The sequence below is a fragment of the Carlito syrichta genome, unplaced genomic scaffold (genome assembly GCF_000164805.1).
Source record: "Carlito syrichta isolate Samal-C Ts95f unplaced genomic scaffold, Tarsius_syrichta-2.0.1 Scaffold91408, whole genome shotgun sequence".
Classification (NCBI taxonomy): domain Eukaryota; kingdom Metazoa; phylum Chordata; class Mammalia; order Primates; family Tarsiidae; genus Carlito; species Carlito syrichta.
In genome coordinates this window covers 258,514-274,670 of record NW_007035504.1, presented here as the reverse complement: position 1 = coordinate 274,670, position 16,157 = coordinate 258,514, and the positions used below count along the sequence as shown (strand labels likewise).

Here is a 16,157-nt window from a genome sequence, read left to right as displayed (position 1 = left end):
TAGAAATATAATAAGGTCGGCTTTGTGTTTCAAAAAGGCCTCTGTCTGTGTCTGTTGAAGGAGGTAGAAGTTGATACAGGGAACGGTCTCTACAGTGGGCTGGTGAGAAGAGATAAGGGCCTATAATAGCATGGTTGTGGTAGGGCCGAAGAAAATGGACAGGTTTAAGAAATGTTTAGGAGGTCAAATTGTGATGCTATAACTAATTCACTGAACATTTATGAAATGCCCACTTTGCAGAATTGTTGGAGATAAAGCAGTGAAAACACAAAGCCTTGTCACTGTCTGCATATAGTACCAGGCTTGAGGCTTGAGTTACTACATAGGTGGTGGTGCCTTTGTTGGGCTCAGGGACTGTGGAAGAACAGCAGGTTAGTGGCAGAGGTTTTAAGTTCAGTGTTGAGTGTTGAGTTAGAGGTCAATAAAACATCTCATTGTTAGACTAATCAACTTTTTGGTGAGCACCTAATTAAGGGAAACCTTTTAATGGAGACCATGACATGTTCTTGAGGTTTAGTTGTTTATGAAATGACAGTTTAACTGTAATTGTTCCCCAAGGAACAGTGTTATGTCACAAATATAGTTTAGATCAATTAAAGCTAATTCAGAAAGGCACTTGTTCTTTACCAATGAGCAATATGATCATTGTAGTGTATACATTATGCAGTGAAACTGAAATATACTTATTATAGTTTTACCATCTTCATAATCACATGAAAATTTTTCTGTTGAAAGTTGTAGCATTTGCTGTGTGTGTGTGCGTGCGTGTGTGTGCACGCGCATGTGTGTTTGTGACAGAGAGAGAAAGAGAATAATTTATGAGAGAGATTATAATAATTGGCATCTGGAGAAAAATCTCTGGTCTTAGACATGATAACACTTTCACTTTATGTACAATGAACTTGAAATTATTAAGAAATGAATATTTTAATTATTAGTGGACAAATGAATTTACTTGGACAAATGAAATTATTTACAAAAATATGTTCATACTATTTCTCTTGCAAATGTACTTGTAAAATAAGAAAAGAACCAGGACTTAAATAAGGAGAGACTTTATTTGAAAGGTTTATTCCAAGAACACAGGAAGAGACTATGGCAATAGAGAGGTAGATTATTGCAAAAGGGAGAACATATTGACCTTGAGACCTGTAAGCTATATCTCAGAGGTGAGGATTTTCTTTTATGGGAAGACATGAATGAGGCCAGAAAGGTGCAGGAAAGTGAGATGAATGGGTGGTAGTGGCAGGATGGGACAGTGATCTGGGAACATTCTACACTGAACTTGGCCTGTGTTCCAGAAGAGTCTTTAGGGAGGTCTTATATTTTGGCTCAGACTGTGAGAGTTCCTGGGACCTGGAAAAGAGAGAGAAGGGAAACTACAGTTTAATCAAGTCAAGGTATGTGACTTTTTTTGATTAGTAGAGAGAAGTAGTTAATCTTTAATTAGGAAAAGAATGGAACTTAGAGGATTTGTGCCTGGCCTTGATGTAGGCAAGTAAGGAGTCATCTGCAAATATCTAAGTCAGATGGGGGAGGGGGATTGTTTGCAACAAGCTATTTCTGGTAACACAAAAGTGTGGAGTCGTTTCTTAATTTTTACTGTTTCAGGAGTACACTGTCATAATGCTTTAGTACTTTATATAATGTTTTAATCTTCGTAATGACCCTGAAGTGTAATTGCTTTTATAAGCCACACAGTGGTAAAATACTGTAAAACTGAGGACTGGGAAGGCTAAGGAAGGAACTGTTGTGTTCATGTTGCTGATAATGGGGGCACTCGATAATGATACTCCCTCAGAAGTCCATGGTGACTAGAATTTTGAGCAGTGTTACAGGACTAATAGCAAATAAGAGAACTGTGCTGCTCTGATTGTTTATTATTTCTGTCTTCTAGAGAGTCTAAAATACATGCTCGGTTCATCTGTAACTAAGACTTTTTCTTGTTGCAAGTACTTACTGTGGCCAGCTTGGGATAGTTTTGTCTTTTTTTTTTTTTTTTTTAACTACGTTAGGATATGCTGTAGAATCAATGGAGGAATTGAACTTTCAAACTGAAAGGAGGATACTGTTAAGGGCTTTAAGCCTAAGAAACGGAAAGTCTGTGGCATTTCTATTAGCATTTCTTAATAGGGCCACAACTAACATATGACACAGGGTGCTTTATTGTGCTAGGCAGTGCCATCTATTTCTGATGTGTGTGACATTATAGGCTTTTGCCCACTATGTCCCAGTAGCGACCTCAGTCATTGTGACAACCAAACAAACATGCTAAATCTTTCCAAATGTCCCATAGGGAGATGATGCAATCTTCAGTTTGAAAACCTGATCAAACAACCAAGCATATTACCATTATTGTGACTCAGCAGTAAGGACACTCAGTATCCACACAATACGCTCTAAACCTCAGATTCCCTTGACTTCCAGTCAGAGGCCAATTCCATGACCCACCTGGGTGGCCTAAGCCTAGTCATGTTATTTTCACTGTGGCAACTCCCTTGGTAGCTTTGGGGATGAAGTAGAGTCAGTTCTATTAAAAGGTGGATTTTGTTCTGATAAAATTATGTATGTCCACAGTAGTTAAATTCATATATTACTTACTAATTGAGTATCCAGTGTATATAATCTACTGTCTGCTCTGGTAGGTTTTTATACATTTTCTAATTTTATTCATACAACTGCCTCCCACAGTGGGTAGTACAGTCCCTGTTTTATAGATAAAGAATGTGAGACTCATGAGCTTTAATTTGACTAGGAAGCTATATGGTTGAACAGAGTTGGGAAGACCAAAGAAAAGAAAATAGAAATGTTTCCGATTGTCAGAGTATTCATTTACATACTTTTTGTGAGCAAAAGACTAATAGAAGTTAAATAGAAAAAAGAAACCCTTAGAGGTATATAAATGATATAAAATGCTTTTTCTTTTTATATAGAATGCCATGTTTTTATGTTTTATCAAGTGACCTTGAATAAGTTACAGTACTCTATGGACTTCAGTTTCTTTAGCATAAAATTAGACATTTGGGTTGGGTGATTTCTAAAGCCTCTTAATTTTTATCAATTGAGAAATATTTGACCATGTAAGATGTATAGTAAATATGGCTATTTAACTTCAGAAATTTATTTTTACTCCATCATTGAAACCAATTAAGATGATAAACCAGTTAAAATGACCCAAAAAGAGACAACAATAGACAAATGATATCTGTAAAATTTTGGTTGCCTCAAAACCAATGGATAAATGGTATTGGAGATCATGGCAGGCCAAGGGAAATTCAACCAGAAACATGTTAATTCATGTGGGAAAGCTTTGTGAACACTTAGGAATTGTAGATATCAATTACTATAAGGAAGATTTATGGGGTAGAACTGAAAAGAGGAGACTTGGTTGAAAATTTGTATGAGAAATAGTTAGATCACCAGATGTTCTTCTCTTCTGATAGAACCAGGCATCTGCCTCATCAACCCATGGAAAAGACGAAAGGTTTCGAAGAGGTTGAATAAGAGGAGTAGTAGGCTCTAAGAGATAGATGCAACTGAGGATGACAGTGAGATGTCACACTGAAGATGAGTGATTTCTTTTAAATAAAAATGTGAACGCTTAATGGTGGAAGTCTCAGTATTCTGGTAGACAGGCTTATACCTCTACTTAGGAGATTGGGGAATTCCCTTCAGAGAAATGCTTAGCCCAAAGGGAAAGAAGAACAGATTCTGATATTTGAGTACCTCTTGATTATAAAAAAAAAAAAGGGACTGCCATATTTACAGTGAAGACTACCAGCTGTCAAGTTTCATCCATGAAAGTAGAACTTCCATTCAGCATTTTAGAGTCTCAGTCTTAAATTTTAAAGAACAGTTAGCAGAGTATTACCAAACATCTGAGGAACACCCAGAAAGTAGAAAGAGATCAGCTAACAAAATGAACAAGGGGAAACTGTTGAAAGAAGCAGATATTGTAAGCTCCAAGGCAGGAGGGAGCCACTGTCTCCAATATATTCAGGAAAGATGAGAAATAGTATTGTCTCCACAAAACATAAATGAAATATCATAAAAGGAACAAATATAAGGAATTGCTAGTAGTAAACATCTGATGGCAGAAATGAAAGAATCAATAGATATGTAGGAAATGTAGTTAAATCTTCCAGAAAGTAAAACAGGGAAGAAGGGGGTGTGGAGAAGAGGAGAGAGAGTGATTGATTCAACTCAGGATATCCAATGTCCAAATATTAGCATTGCCAGAAAGAAAAAGCAGAGGAAATGGGGAACTAGAATAAGGTAGGGTTGGGTGGGTCAGTACACTGATAATTTTTCCATCCTGTAGTACTATTTGATTTTGTAAACTCTGCAAGGATAACTTTTATAGTTAAAAACATTTTACTTACAATGCCATTTTTAAAAACAAACCAAAAAAATTACGTGCAAAGGTTAAAAATATGTATTTGAGTTTTGGTTGAAGACCAATAAAATTAAAACTGGTGGGGGGATACCATTTTTACTTTTTAAAGTGCTGACTACTTATTTCAGGAAAATTGCTTCAATTGCCATAGTTAGATAAATTGAGGAACAATTTTCTCTTGGAAGCGGCAACAGCACAGCAGTGGCATAGATCATTGAAGAAGTGGCAACTGTGTGAGTTTGTAATCAAGATTCTTGCCAAAGGGAACCGTTTCCTCCCTGCTGATTTTCTATTTGAGAGTAAGAAGTAGTCATGATTTACCTTAATTATAGTAAGGCTTTTAAAAGTTATGTGAAATTCCCAGTAGAATTCTTTCATTCAAGATATGTTTATTGGTTGTCTATTATGTGCTGAGCATTGTTTTAAATGATTTATTTCTATCGAACTATTTAATCCTCAGAACAGCCTTGTGAGGGTTGATTGTGTTGTCATTTCTATTTTTTGAATGAGGAAACTGAGGTATAAAGAGGTTAGGTAACTTGCCCAGGGTTACTCAGTTGGTAAACAGAAAAAGCTAGATGTTAAACCATGGTAGTATAGCTACCGAAGCCTTATCTTTAATTCACTTATTCTGCTGTTTCAGTAAGGAACCCTAGGTGTCTGTGTTAAAGAAATTGCCCACATTCCTATAGCTAGTTATTTTGGAAGAGGTAAATGGGTTTTGTTATAAATCTTCTGTCTGCCACTAAATGCTTAAGAACTCCTCATCTAGACCAGTCCACTAATTGGTTGAATAAGTAAATCTAAGCCCTGACCAGGTAGAAGAATGCGTGTACTTCACAATGACCACTTTAGTGCATGTTACAGACATCTGATGTTGTTTTTCCCTCACCAGTATTATAATCCTGAAAGTGTTCATGGATGATATTTAATATAGCTGAAATTGTCAGGAGAATGACCTAAGAATTTGAGGAAATTAGCTTTAGTAGCAGTTGTGACATATAGCCATCAATGAAGTTATTGGTATAAAGGAATATATCAGGGATCTTTTTAAATTTTATAACTTTTAGCCCCATTTTATATGGTTTGTAGGAAATACCATGTTGTGATGTATGCAGCAGGAACTTAAATATGTTTCATTAACCAGTGATGTGTAGCATTCTACAGCATTTTCTGTTGAAAATTAATAAATTGCTTTCAGATATATATGTTATATATATGGTTGGTTGTTTATTTTTTCTAGTTCAACTTTGTGGGGAAACTTTTGGGTCCACGTGGAAATTCTCTGAAGCGTTTGCAAGAGGAAACCTTGACAAAAATGTCCATTCTTGGAAAAGGTTCCATGAGAGACAAGGCAAAGGTAATATTCTTTATAGACAATAATAATAATTCCATTCTTAGTCAAGTTATATTATGCACTTTTGTATTATCCACTGTATTAGTACATAGCATATCAAAACTAACTAGGATCTCAAATGGAACTGTATGAAATGTTATATAAGGTGATACATTTGTGATACTGTTTAGCAAATTAAGCCATTCTGGCAAATTTTAGAATATGTAGTATCTTAAACCTACATCTGTAATCTTTATATTTGCACATAAAATAAAAACATACAACTTAAATTTTTGATTCTAGAAGTAACACATCACCTTGTAGGATGTATGTATGGTAGTATTGAGATTATCATGAAAAGAAATGAAAGCCATCTATAGTCTAATTATCAGTGTTTGCATTTTAGATTAGTTCCTGTGGGTCTTTTTTTCTATGTATATCTTTCATATGGTTGAATTTATAATGTAAATATTTTTTATCTCTTCTTTTTGTCCTTTATTTGATATTACATGCCTTTTATCAAGCTATTAACCCTTTGTACTTGGAGGCATCTCGTGGACCACCTACCGGCAACTCAACTGCATTTCTTTACAAAATAGTGAAAAATGACCCACTTCATTAAATAGTATAGCGTTGGAACCAATTGTTTTATTAATGATTTTTGGCTTACTATAAAATTTGAGGCATTGAGGAACTTTTGACAAAAAAATCAAAAATTCATATCTTATATTTTTTCTAGCATGTGGTAACGTGTGAAACAGTCACCGGCATGTATTGCAGGTTCATCGATACATGTTGTGCAGTAGTAATTTGTTTGATGTCTTCCACCTGGTATTTTTCTAGTCAAGCAGATAATGCAGTCTCATTGTCTTCCTCCCACATTAATAATATGAAGAAGATGTGGAAGGATGCGCTTGTGATTCCTGAAAACCACTTCTCAACTGATCGATTATATCTCAGAATATTTTCCATCTTTTTATTTGCTTTTTCTTGCAATTTGAATTGGAAACTTCAAGGAAACATGCATTTTTGAAAAATGTTCATTGGCATAGGATTGTCCTGAACAATCACCAGCGATATCTTTATGTCCTCCGAGAGGGGATATCCATGTGGTTTGCCAGATTTATGATGTCCCCTCAGAAGTGACATCCAAGTGCAAAGCCTTTAATATTGATTTTAAGTGTTTTAGTAATTGCTTATTATTTTGAGACTTGATTGTTCTACTTGGATGTATTCACATTAACCGTCTTGCTAAAAAGTTAGTTTTTTTGTTTTTATTTTATTTTTAAAATTTTAGATTTAAGATGTACACATGCATGTTCATTACACGGACATATTATGTAGTGGTGGAGGTTGGCTCTCAGAGCACCCGTTCCCCAAGTAAGTGAACATTGTACCCCACAGGTAATTTCTGAGCCCTGACCTCTCTCACTGCCTTTCTCCCAGTGGTGTCCCCAGAGACTATTTCCATCTTTGTGACCATTTAATTCCCACATGTGAGTGAGAACATGCAGTATTTGGTTTTCTGTTTTTGAGTCACTTCACTTAAGATGATGATCGCCAGCTCCATCCATGTTGCTGCAAAGGACGTGATTTCATTCTTTTTTATGGCTGCATAGTATTTTATGCTGTATATATGCCACATTCTCTTTATCCAGTAAGTTGTTGTTGGGCACATGGATTGGTTTCATGATTTTGCTATTGTGAGTAGTACTGCAGTGAATATACAAGTATCTTTTTAAAATGTTAATTTATTTTCTTTTGGGTAGATCAATTCTGAAAGGAATTTTCACATATGATGCACGTTACATTCTTTTCTAATATCACTTGTTCTCTTATTCATAAAAGGTTTATTTTATTGAGAACCAAATTTACATTTAGTAATATATACCATGAAATGTTGAAAAATAATCATTTTAGACATGAAGGTTATTTAGACAGAATTCAGCCTTCTCACAAAAAAACTATAAGTAATAACTTTTGTATAAAGATAGCCACAGTTTATTGAATCACCACTGTGAGTCAGGCACTGTGTGAAACATTTTACATATGTATCTTCATGTAATCCTTGGGAAAATGATGGAGGATAATATTTTTCTTAGATAATAATAAGAAAACTGAAATTCAGAGAACTTCAGTGTGTTATCAGAGTAAATCAAAGAAAATCATTGTATTGTCGGATTAACACAGTTAATGAAACTATGGTTTTCCAACACCAACATCCATACATTTTCTGCTACAACGGTGGAAAACATGGCATGGAGTAGATTCATATGGGATACTGTTTAAAAATACAGATTCCCATGCCCCACCTTGTTTAGGGTGGACCATCAAAATGAATTTTCAGTAGGTGCTTGAAATTATTCTAATGCATGCCCATGTTTTCTTAATTACTCTTTAAGCATTTCTATCTTAAATTATGGTACTTTAATTTCCTGATTCACGTATTTTGGCAGTAGGAGAAAATGGAAGCATGTATTGATCAGTTGGTCAGAAATTATGTATATTTTATAGGAAAATACTCCACCCTTGTTGGTATCTTAATTCACTCTCTAATAAGGCCATCTGGTAATGGGCTTTGTGATGAGAACAGTAAAACCCATGAACAAGTGCCCATTTGTCCTACTTATTTTGTTTATTGTTAAGGAAGTTTCTTGGTCAGAAGCAATGTTTTATAGCATGTAATGGTAATATTCAGGGCTATAAATAAACTATAACTGTAAAACTATATCCATCAATAGTTTTACAGGTGAAGAGAAGCGAGGAAGGCAAGTTTGTTTGTTTTTTTAAAATCTAGATTGTGTTCTCAAGCTAAGAACAAGACAAGAAGTGCCTGGCTATCCACATGATGAAAGGAAACCTAAATGTTGTCAGCCTTGCTATCCAGGCTCGGTGGACCTTCTGTGTTGCATTGTGATATTAAGGGATGTGGTTGCTCTCTGCTGATGGCATACTGGGAACTTGGCAATGGTGGTAACCAGTCATCTTTTTTGAGAGGAGTCTGTGTTGTGAGGTAATTTGTTAGTGGTTGCTTAGTTTATGAAGACCTTGAGTTTATGAAGACCTTGAGTAACATTGAAGTCGTTGGGGAATGAGGCAATCTGACATCTGCTACAATGGGTCCTCTTGACTACCTAGCTGAGAGCTGTTCTTTATTTGCATGGGACACCCTGTTTTGATATACTTGGTTGGGCCTTCTTTCCGGAGCACTTATCACCCATTCATTAATTCTTTCATTTCTGTGTCTTTGGATGGGTCAGCAAATCATCATAGGAATTCTGACCATTTATATCCCGTCAAGACATCGAGGAACTGGGGAAATAGCATAGAGAGTGATTTATAATCCACTGAACCCACTGTGAATGGACTAGAACCAGAAGTCCATTTATCTCTTGATCCTGTAAGCCCCATTCTAATCAGTGGCCCTCAGTGAAGTGGCATTAAGTCAGAGTCAATTCTGTTAACTCTCAAGTTGTCTAAATACTTCTCTGCAATGTACTCTGATAAAAGGTTCTAGATCCTTGTTGGGAGAACTAGGAGGAAGTGTCACACACCAAGAGATGTTACGGTTACTGTATGCAAGCAGCCCTTTTCCCTGGATGTAACTTAGCTCTCTTGTTCTCTGGATCTCTGGGCAAGCAGAGAATGATCATAGGCCAGGAGATATAAGAATTAGTGGTAGTGAAGCATGAAAATTGTCTTATTCTTTCAAGAACTGCATCAGCTGTTCAAGCAACATAGGGGAAACCTCACCAGACAGGCTTTTGCTCTGCAGAAGGCTCAGTGGGGCTTTGTTTTATCATTTGCGTACTAGGTTCCCAAATGTTGCCAATCCAGTTCTCAGGTTTTCACTGTTATCTAGACACTGTCCTCAGTCTCACATAAAAGATGGATGAGAATCCACATTGTCATTCAGCAGTAAACCAACTTGAACTCTGCATCAACCTATGGCTGTAATCAGTGCAACCTTCTAGGATACTTCTGGCTTTTTGGGTTTGAACTGATAACATAAAGCCCCAAGCCTATCTTCTTCTTCTTTAAAGTCTTTTTTTTTTTTTTTGAGGTAGAGGCTCACTCCATCACCTAGACTGAAGTGCAGTGGCACGCTCACAGCTACCCTAGCACCCTAGCATCGACCTGCAGTCCTTCTAACTCAGCCTTCCAAGTAGCTAGAACTAAAGACGTGCACTATCACTCCCGGCTAATTTTTGATATAGTGTAGACAAGGGGTTTCACCAAGTTTCCTGGGCTGGTCTTGAACCTGTGGACTCAGACAATCCACTTGCCTCAGCCTCCCAAAGTGCTGGGATTACAGGCTGAACCACCAAGCCTGACCTTTAAAGTCTTAATACAGCAAGAAACATTGTTTCACTCCATTACACCAGCTGTGTCCCTCCTACCCACCCCTATCATACTGTACTATATCCTTGGTCACATGGCCCAGTAGTTATTCCTTCAAAAGCATTTTACTGAAGGTGCCCACAGGTGACAATTCAAGTAACAGGTTTGCTACTTAGATAAGTACTACCAGTATCCCATCTGCTATATAGTAATCAGATCTCTACTACCTGAACTTCTGAATATTGATTTCAGTTGAACCCTTTTACTAGTTTAATTTTCATTTACAGTAATTATTAGTTAATAATATGTTTATTTGTAAAGAGATTTCCATTATTCAGTATTAAAACCTCATCCTTTTGGATTCACAAAGTGGTCGCTAGTTAAAATCTAATGTGCATGTTATTCATTTTCTTCATTTATTTGCTACATTGATGAAATTATGGGAGTCAATTGCTGATATCAGCTGGTTATGTAGCTTACGAATCATGATAATGCTGTGGTCTGTTGAGCCTTGAGTTTGCTCCAAACATCATGCTAGATGTTTTGCCTGCATCATCTGTACTACAGAATAACAGAATAATTAATACTATAGTTATGTAATACTTATCATTACTATGTTCATCATTTATTGTTTAGTATGTGCTAGGTATAACTCTAAAGACTTTTTGTGTGTTAACTTCTTTATTGCGTTGACAACCTTATGAGATAGGTATCCTTACTATTATCCTTACTTGAAATCGCTCCCTTTAAGACGAGGATAACGTAGCCTGCCCAAAGTCATATAGTCCAGTTGAATTTGGGATTTGAATGCAGAACTTCTGAGTCTATGTTTTTCCTCAGATACAACATCGCCTTTCATCATTAACCCATAGAATAGTCTTGTGTTAACTCCTCACTCTGTGAAATGTACAGTGGTTGTGGTAATAAGAAATCCTCTCTAAGTTTGTGGTAGAAATAAAAAATGTTTGAATATGAACTAACAGTTATAATCTCTCGTTAAAATCATTATTTTGGTACTATATTAGAAAAGGATAAGAAATGTTTGTTTCAATATTTTGTGCTTTCAGAGATGAATTCCTGTATATAAAATCCAATTTTTAAAAGTTGGGTTGTGAGAGAGTTTCAGATCAAATGGCTGAAATGTTCTGATTAGAACAATGAACAGTTGTCAATAAAGACTGCTTTTTATACTCAAGTCAAATTTCAAAGTAAATGCATAGGCTACTATGGTAACTTATATTTACTCTTCCTTATTTGGTATATTTTTTCTTCTTTTCTTTCAGTTTCTGACCCACTCTCCCTGAATATGAAGGAAATTAGCATTTATTGAGTGCCTACTCTATGTTAGGCTGTGTACTAGTTGGTATATACACCATCGCTTTTTACCAGATATTTATATAAAGCTGTCTCTTGTATTCTCAGTGCCCCTGCGTTAATATACCCATGTTAACACCAAACTGATTTTGTGAATTAAGTGTTGGTTTACGTATAATCTGTCTAAACTCCCACAGCTATGGCCGGCAGATATGACCGGCATATCTGACTAAATACCATTCCCTTTTCCTGCTCCATGTGTTAGTCTTTCTTTTCTTTGTAAGAATTCAAGTTAGTTAAGTAACAGAAGTTGAAATCTTAAAAAGTGAAGTCAAAGGTGTGTGTGCCTGTAGCATTTGTGTCGTTGGCCTCTTGTCTACTGGTGGATTAAAATATGGTGTTGTCAGCAGGTCCTGGGGTTCTCTCTTTTATTGGATAGGTTTTTTGAGGCAGCTCAGAAACTGTTCTGTCTTTTAGAAATCACTCTAGTCCCAGGTTCTTTCTAATCTTAATTTATCTGATTTTAATATTGGAAACAAAGTCTAGTAGAAGTCCCAGATTCTGGAAATCAAGGCCGGTAATTGAAAGTTAGTTAGAAAAAGTCAATAAAGTCAATAGAGCAAAATCAGTAATCACGTAGCAATCTTTTTCCTCCTTTTAGTTCTTCCTCTGAATTTCATTATGTAAATAAATATGAAAACATTTTTAAACTTTTGTCATAGTTATGTAAAGCCGTGTAATAGCATCTTACATTTTATTCATTCACTGTTTTATTCTCGGAATTAATATAGTGCCTGATGTGTAGAAATGTTTGTGAGTGAATATGTGAATGGGCAAATGAACATACGGATGAATGAATAATTTGTAATCATTCATTCAACAAATATTTGTATATCAAGCACCTTTCTAGATCTGGAGACTGTATCGCCAACAGGGCAATCACAGTTTCTGCTCTATTGTGATCACCTTTCAGTAAGGGAACATACTAGATAGCGACAAATGCTTTATAATAGCATCACAGACATACTCATGGCCAGTGCAGAAGTGAGTTTAGGAGCTTATCCAGGTTGAGAAACACGAAGGAAGCCCATGCAGTGGCTGCAGAAGGTTGGGCAAAGGAAGCAGGGGTAGGCACAAGGGCCATGGCTGCAGCAGTGGGCAGATGATGGGCTCCTGACAGACTGGCCTCAGGAGTGGACTTTATTCCAGCAGCCGTAGGAAGTATTTGTAAAAGCCTGGGAATGTCAAGATCAGATTTATAGTTTAAACCATCTTCCTTAGAGTGGTGTTTGCTTTTGAGTGAATCTTCTATGACAATCACATGCCAAGTAGACTTTGTGTAGTTTTTATTTTCTCTTGTTTTCTTATAATGACACAGTTTAAAATGTAATTTTATATTTTTTAGGAAGAAGAGTTGAGGAAAAGTGGAGAAGCAAAGTACTTCCACCTCAATGATGACCTCCATGTTCTCATTGAAGTGTTTGCCCCACCTGCAGAAGCTTATGCCCGGATGGGACATGCTTTGGAAGAAATCAAAAAGTTCCTCATTCCTGTTAGTACAATATTTCCTTATAGTTAACTTGTACTTTCAAGTCCTGTCTTTATTTTAAACCTAAAAAACCAAACCAAAACAAAAAAGCCTAAGGCGTTCAATACTCTGGCTCTGTAAACAGTGTATTTTAGAGAAGCTGACACACCTGTGAAACAGCTCTCTGGGGTAAAACTGTGTCTTGGTGATTTCAGGCTCCTCTGCCAGGTTGACTTACATGCTGCAGCACGTGTATTGTGATTATATTATCTGTAAGGAAAGCCTCTGTTTTATTTATTTAAAAAGCGAAGACATGGAATTGCATTAAGTATTTAATTACCTGGGATCTGAAAATGGTTAATATTTTATTAGTGCTCACGATCAAATATGATAGTTCATTTCTTCATTTGGTTTCCAGAAAAATTTCTAAGGCCTTACTATATGGTAGGCACATGTGATCTAATGGAAGACACTATCCCTGCCCTCCTGGAGTTTATAGTTTAATGGGAGAGTCAGCTATGGATCATATATTCGTATAAATGACGATAAATTTGCAACTGTGACCAGGCTTTAGCATAGGAGAGACTTATTTTGTCTTAGTGTACCTGCAGCATGGACCAGAAAGTGCTCATTTAGCCAGGTGAGACAGAGTGCATTTTCCAAAGCTGGCTGCAGGAGTAGCTTCTGTCCCATGGCCTTTACCGTCCTCCACCCAGAAGTGAAATCAACTTTTTCCCACACTGAATCTGAGGTGACCAAAAGAATCTTTGTCTAACCAAGGTCACAAAGATTTTTCTGGTGTTTCTGTTAAGTTTTTTAAAAGTATGTATTTGTTTAAGTCTGTAATTATTTTGAGTTAATTTTTGTTGTCTGGTGTGAGGTTAAGATCTAAATTCATCTTTTTCCATATTAGATATCCACTTGTCCTAGCACCATAGGTTGTAAAGACAATCATTTCCCCCATTGAATCACCTTTGAATCTGTGAGGAAAACAACTGTTTTATTTCTAGAGAAAAAGTATTTTAAATCATGTTTCAACCACTGTTGAAAATTAACTGAACATAAATGTAAGGGCTTATTTCTGGATTCTCAGTTCTGTTCCATAGATTTATATGCCTGCCCTTAATCCCAGTAGCATTACTTAATTACTTTAGCCGTAAGTAAATTTGAAAATCCAGGTTGTGTTGGTTCTCCAAGTTTGTTCTTTTTCAAAATTGTTTTGGCTATTTTGGATCAGCTTGTTAATTTATACCAAAAAGCTGGCTAGGCTCTTGATAGATATTATATTGAATGTGTATATCAATTTGGGAATAATTTTCATCTTAACACTTTTGAGTCTTCCAATCTATGAACATGAGATGTTTCTTTACTTAAAAATATATATTTGTGTGTGTATTTATACACTCTGTGTGTGTGTGTATGTGTGTATGTGTGTGTGTTTTGATTTCTTTCAGCAGTGTTACATGGTTTTTGGGGTACTGGTCTTACATTTCTTTTGCAGAATTTATTTTTAAATATTTTGGTTTTTTGATGGAATTGTTTTAAAATTTATTTTCAGGTGGTTACCAGTGTATAGAAATGCAGTTATTTTGTATCTTGTGACTTGCTGAATGTGTTTATTAGTTCTAGTATGTATTTTTAATGGAAATTATTAAGATGATTAAATGGAAACCTAATTAATGGCATTATGAAGATTCTATGACATACCATGATCATGCCATCTGTGAATAATGACAGTTTTACTTTTTCTTTTCCAATCATATGCCTTAGTTTTTTGTGATTGTTACTCTGTTCTGTTGTATTCCATTTCATTCTGTTTCTAGTACACTGGCTAGATCCTTCTATGTAATATTGTTGCTGAAAGAAAGCCTTTAATTTTTCCCCATTAGTCATAGGTTTTATTGCTGTCCTTTATCATTCTGAAGAGTGCTCTTCTATTTCTAGTTGTTGAGATTTTTTTGTTTCATGAATCAATGGTGTAAACAAGGGTTTTGAATTTTGCCAAATGCTTTTTCTGCCTATTGAAATGACAGTGATTTTTTTCATTTTTATTCTGTTAATAATAATATCTTACATGAATTGATTTCCAGATATGTCTCAAATTTGCATTCCAAGGATAAGGCCCACCTGCATGGCATGTAATCTTTATATGTTGCTGGATTTAGTTTACTAATAGTTTGTTAAGGATTTTTACATCTATAATCATGAGGGGTACTGGCTTATAATACAGTATTTTTTTAGAGTCTTATATATGAACTAACAGATTTACTATTTATGATACTTTTCAATTCTTCCTGTAAAAAGAGTTGCCATGTTATTATTTCTTTTCAACCTGAATGACTTCCTTTAGACTTTCTTATAACCTAGGTCTGCTAGCAAACAATGTTTTGTTTTTCTGGGATGTCTTTATTTCGCCTATATTCTAAAGAATAGATTATATAATTTTTGGTTGACAGAACTTTTTATTTTTTATTTTTCCAGCACTTTGAATGTGCCACTCTGTTGCCTTCTGGCCTCTATTATTTTTGATGAGAAGAGAGTCATTAATCATTTTGTTGTCCTGTGCATGAGCTGTTGTTTTTCCCTTGGTGCTGTTAAGACTTTCTATGCTTTTAGTTTTCAGCAATTTGACTATGGTGTGTATATTCATTCTAATTGTTGGTCTAGCTTTGTACATCTATTGATTTATGTTTTTCTTTAGATGTGGAAAATTTTCAGCCATTATTTCTTTAAACTTTTCTGTCTCTCCCCTTTCCCCATTCCTGTTACATATTTGTTGGTATACCTCCTGGTGTCCCACAGATTGCTGAGATTTTTTTAAAAACTCTGTTTGTGTCTATGTACCACAAACTGGATAGTTTTAATTCACCTGTCTTCAAGTTCACAAGTTACTCTGCCATCTCAAATCTGCTATTGGACTCTTCTAGTGAATTTTTTTATTGCAGTTATTATCCATATTTCTAATCTTTTCTTTGCAAGTCCAACATCTGGGCCCTGTCAACTATCTCTACAAGATGGTTTCTTTGTAGTGCTTTTTTTTCCTCTTCATTGTGGATCCCATTTTCCTTTTTCTTTGTATGTGTCCTAGCTTTTTGTTGAAAACTCTACATTTTAAATAGCATATTGTAACGTATCTGGATTCTGATTTATTTTCTTCCCAAGGGGTTATTGTTGCTGGTATTTTGTTTGTTGATTTATTGTCTTTCATTTCTTTAACAGGTTAAGTCTGTGAAGTTTGTCTC

General features: G+C 35.6%; 1 protein-coding gene across 2 annotated transcripts in view; it reads left to right on the top strand.

Moving 5' to 3' along the window:
- Positions 1–16,157, top strand: part of KHDRBS3 (KH RNA binding domain containing, signal transduction associated 3) — a 222,788-nt gene that overhangs the window by 95,325 nt on the left and 111,306 nt on the right. For both annotated transcript variants that reach the window (XM_021712876.1, XM_008059199.2), the window contains exons 3-4: positions 5,640–5,756; positions 12,793–12,939. In XM_021712876.1, the coding sequence (XP_021568551.1) occupies positions 5,640–5,756; positions 12,793–12,939 (264 nt within the window). The remainder of the gene's footprint in view (positions 1–5,639; positions 5,757–12,792; positions 12,940–16,157) is intronic.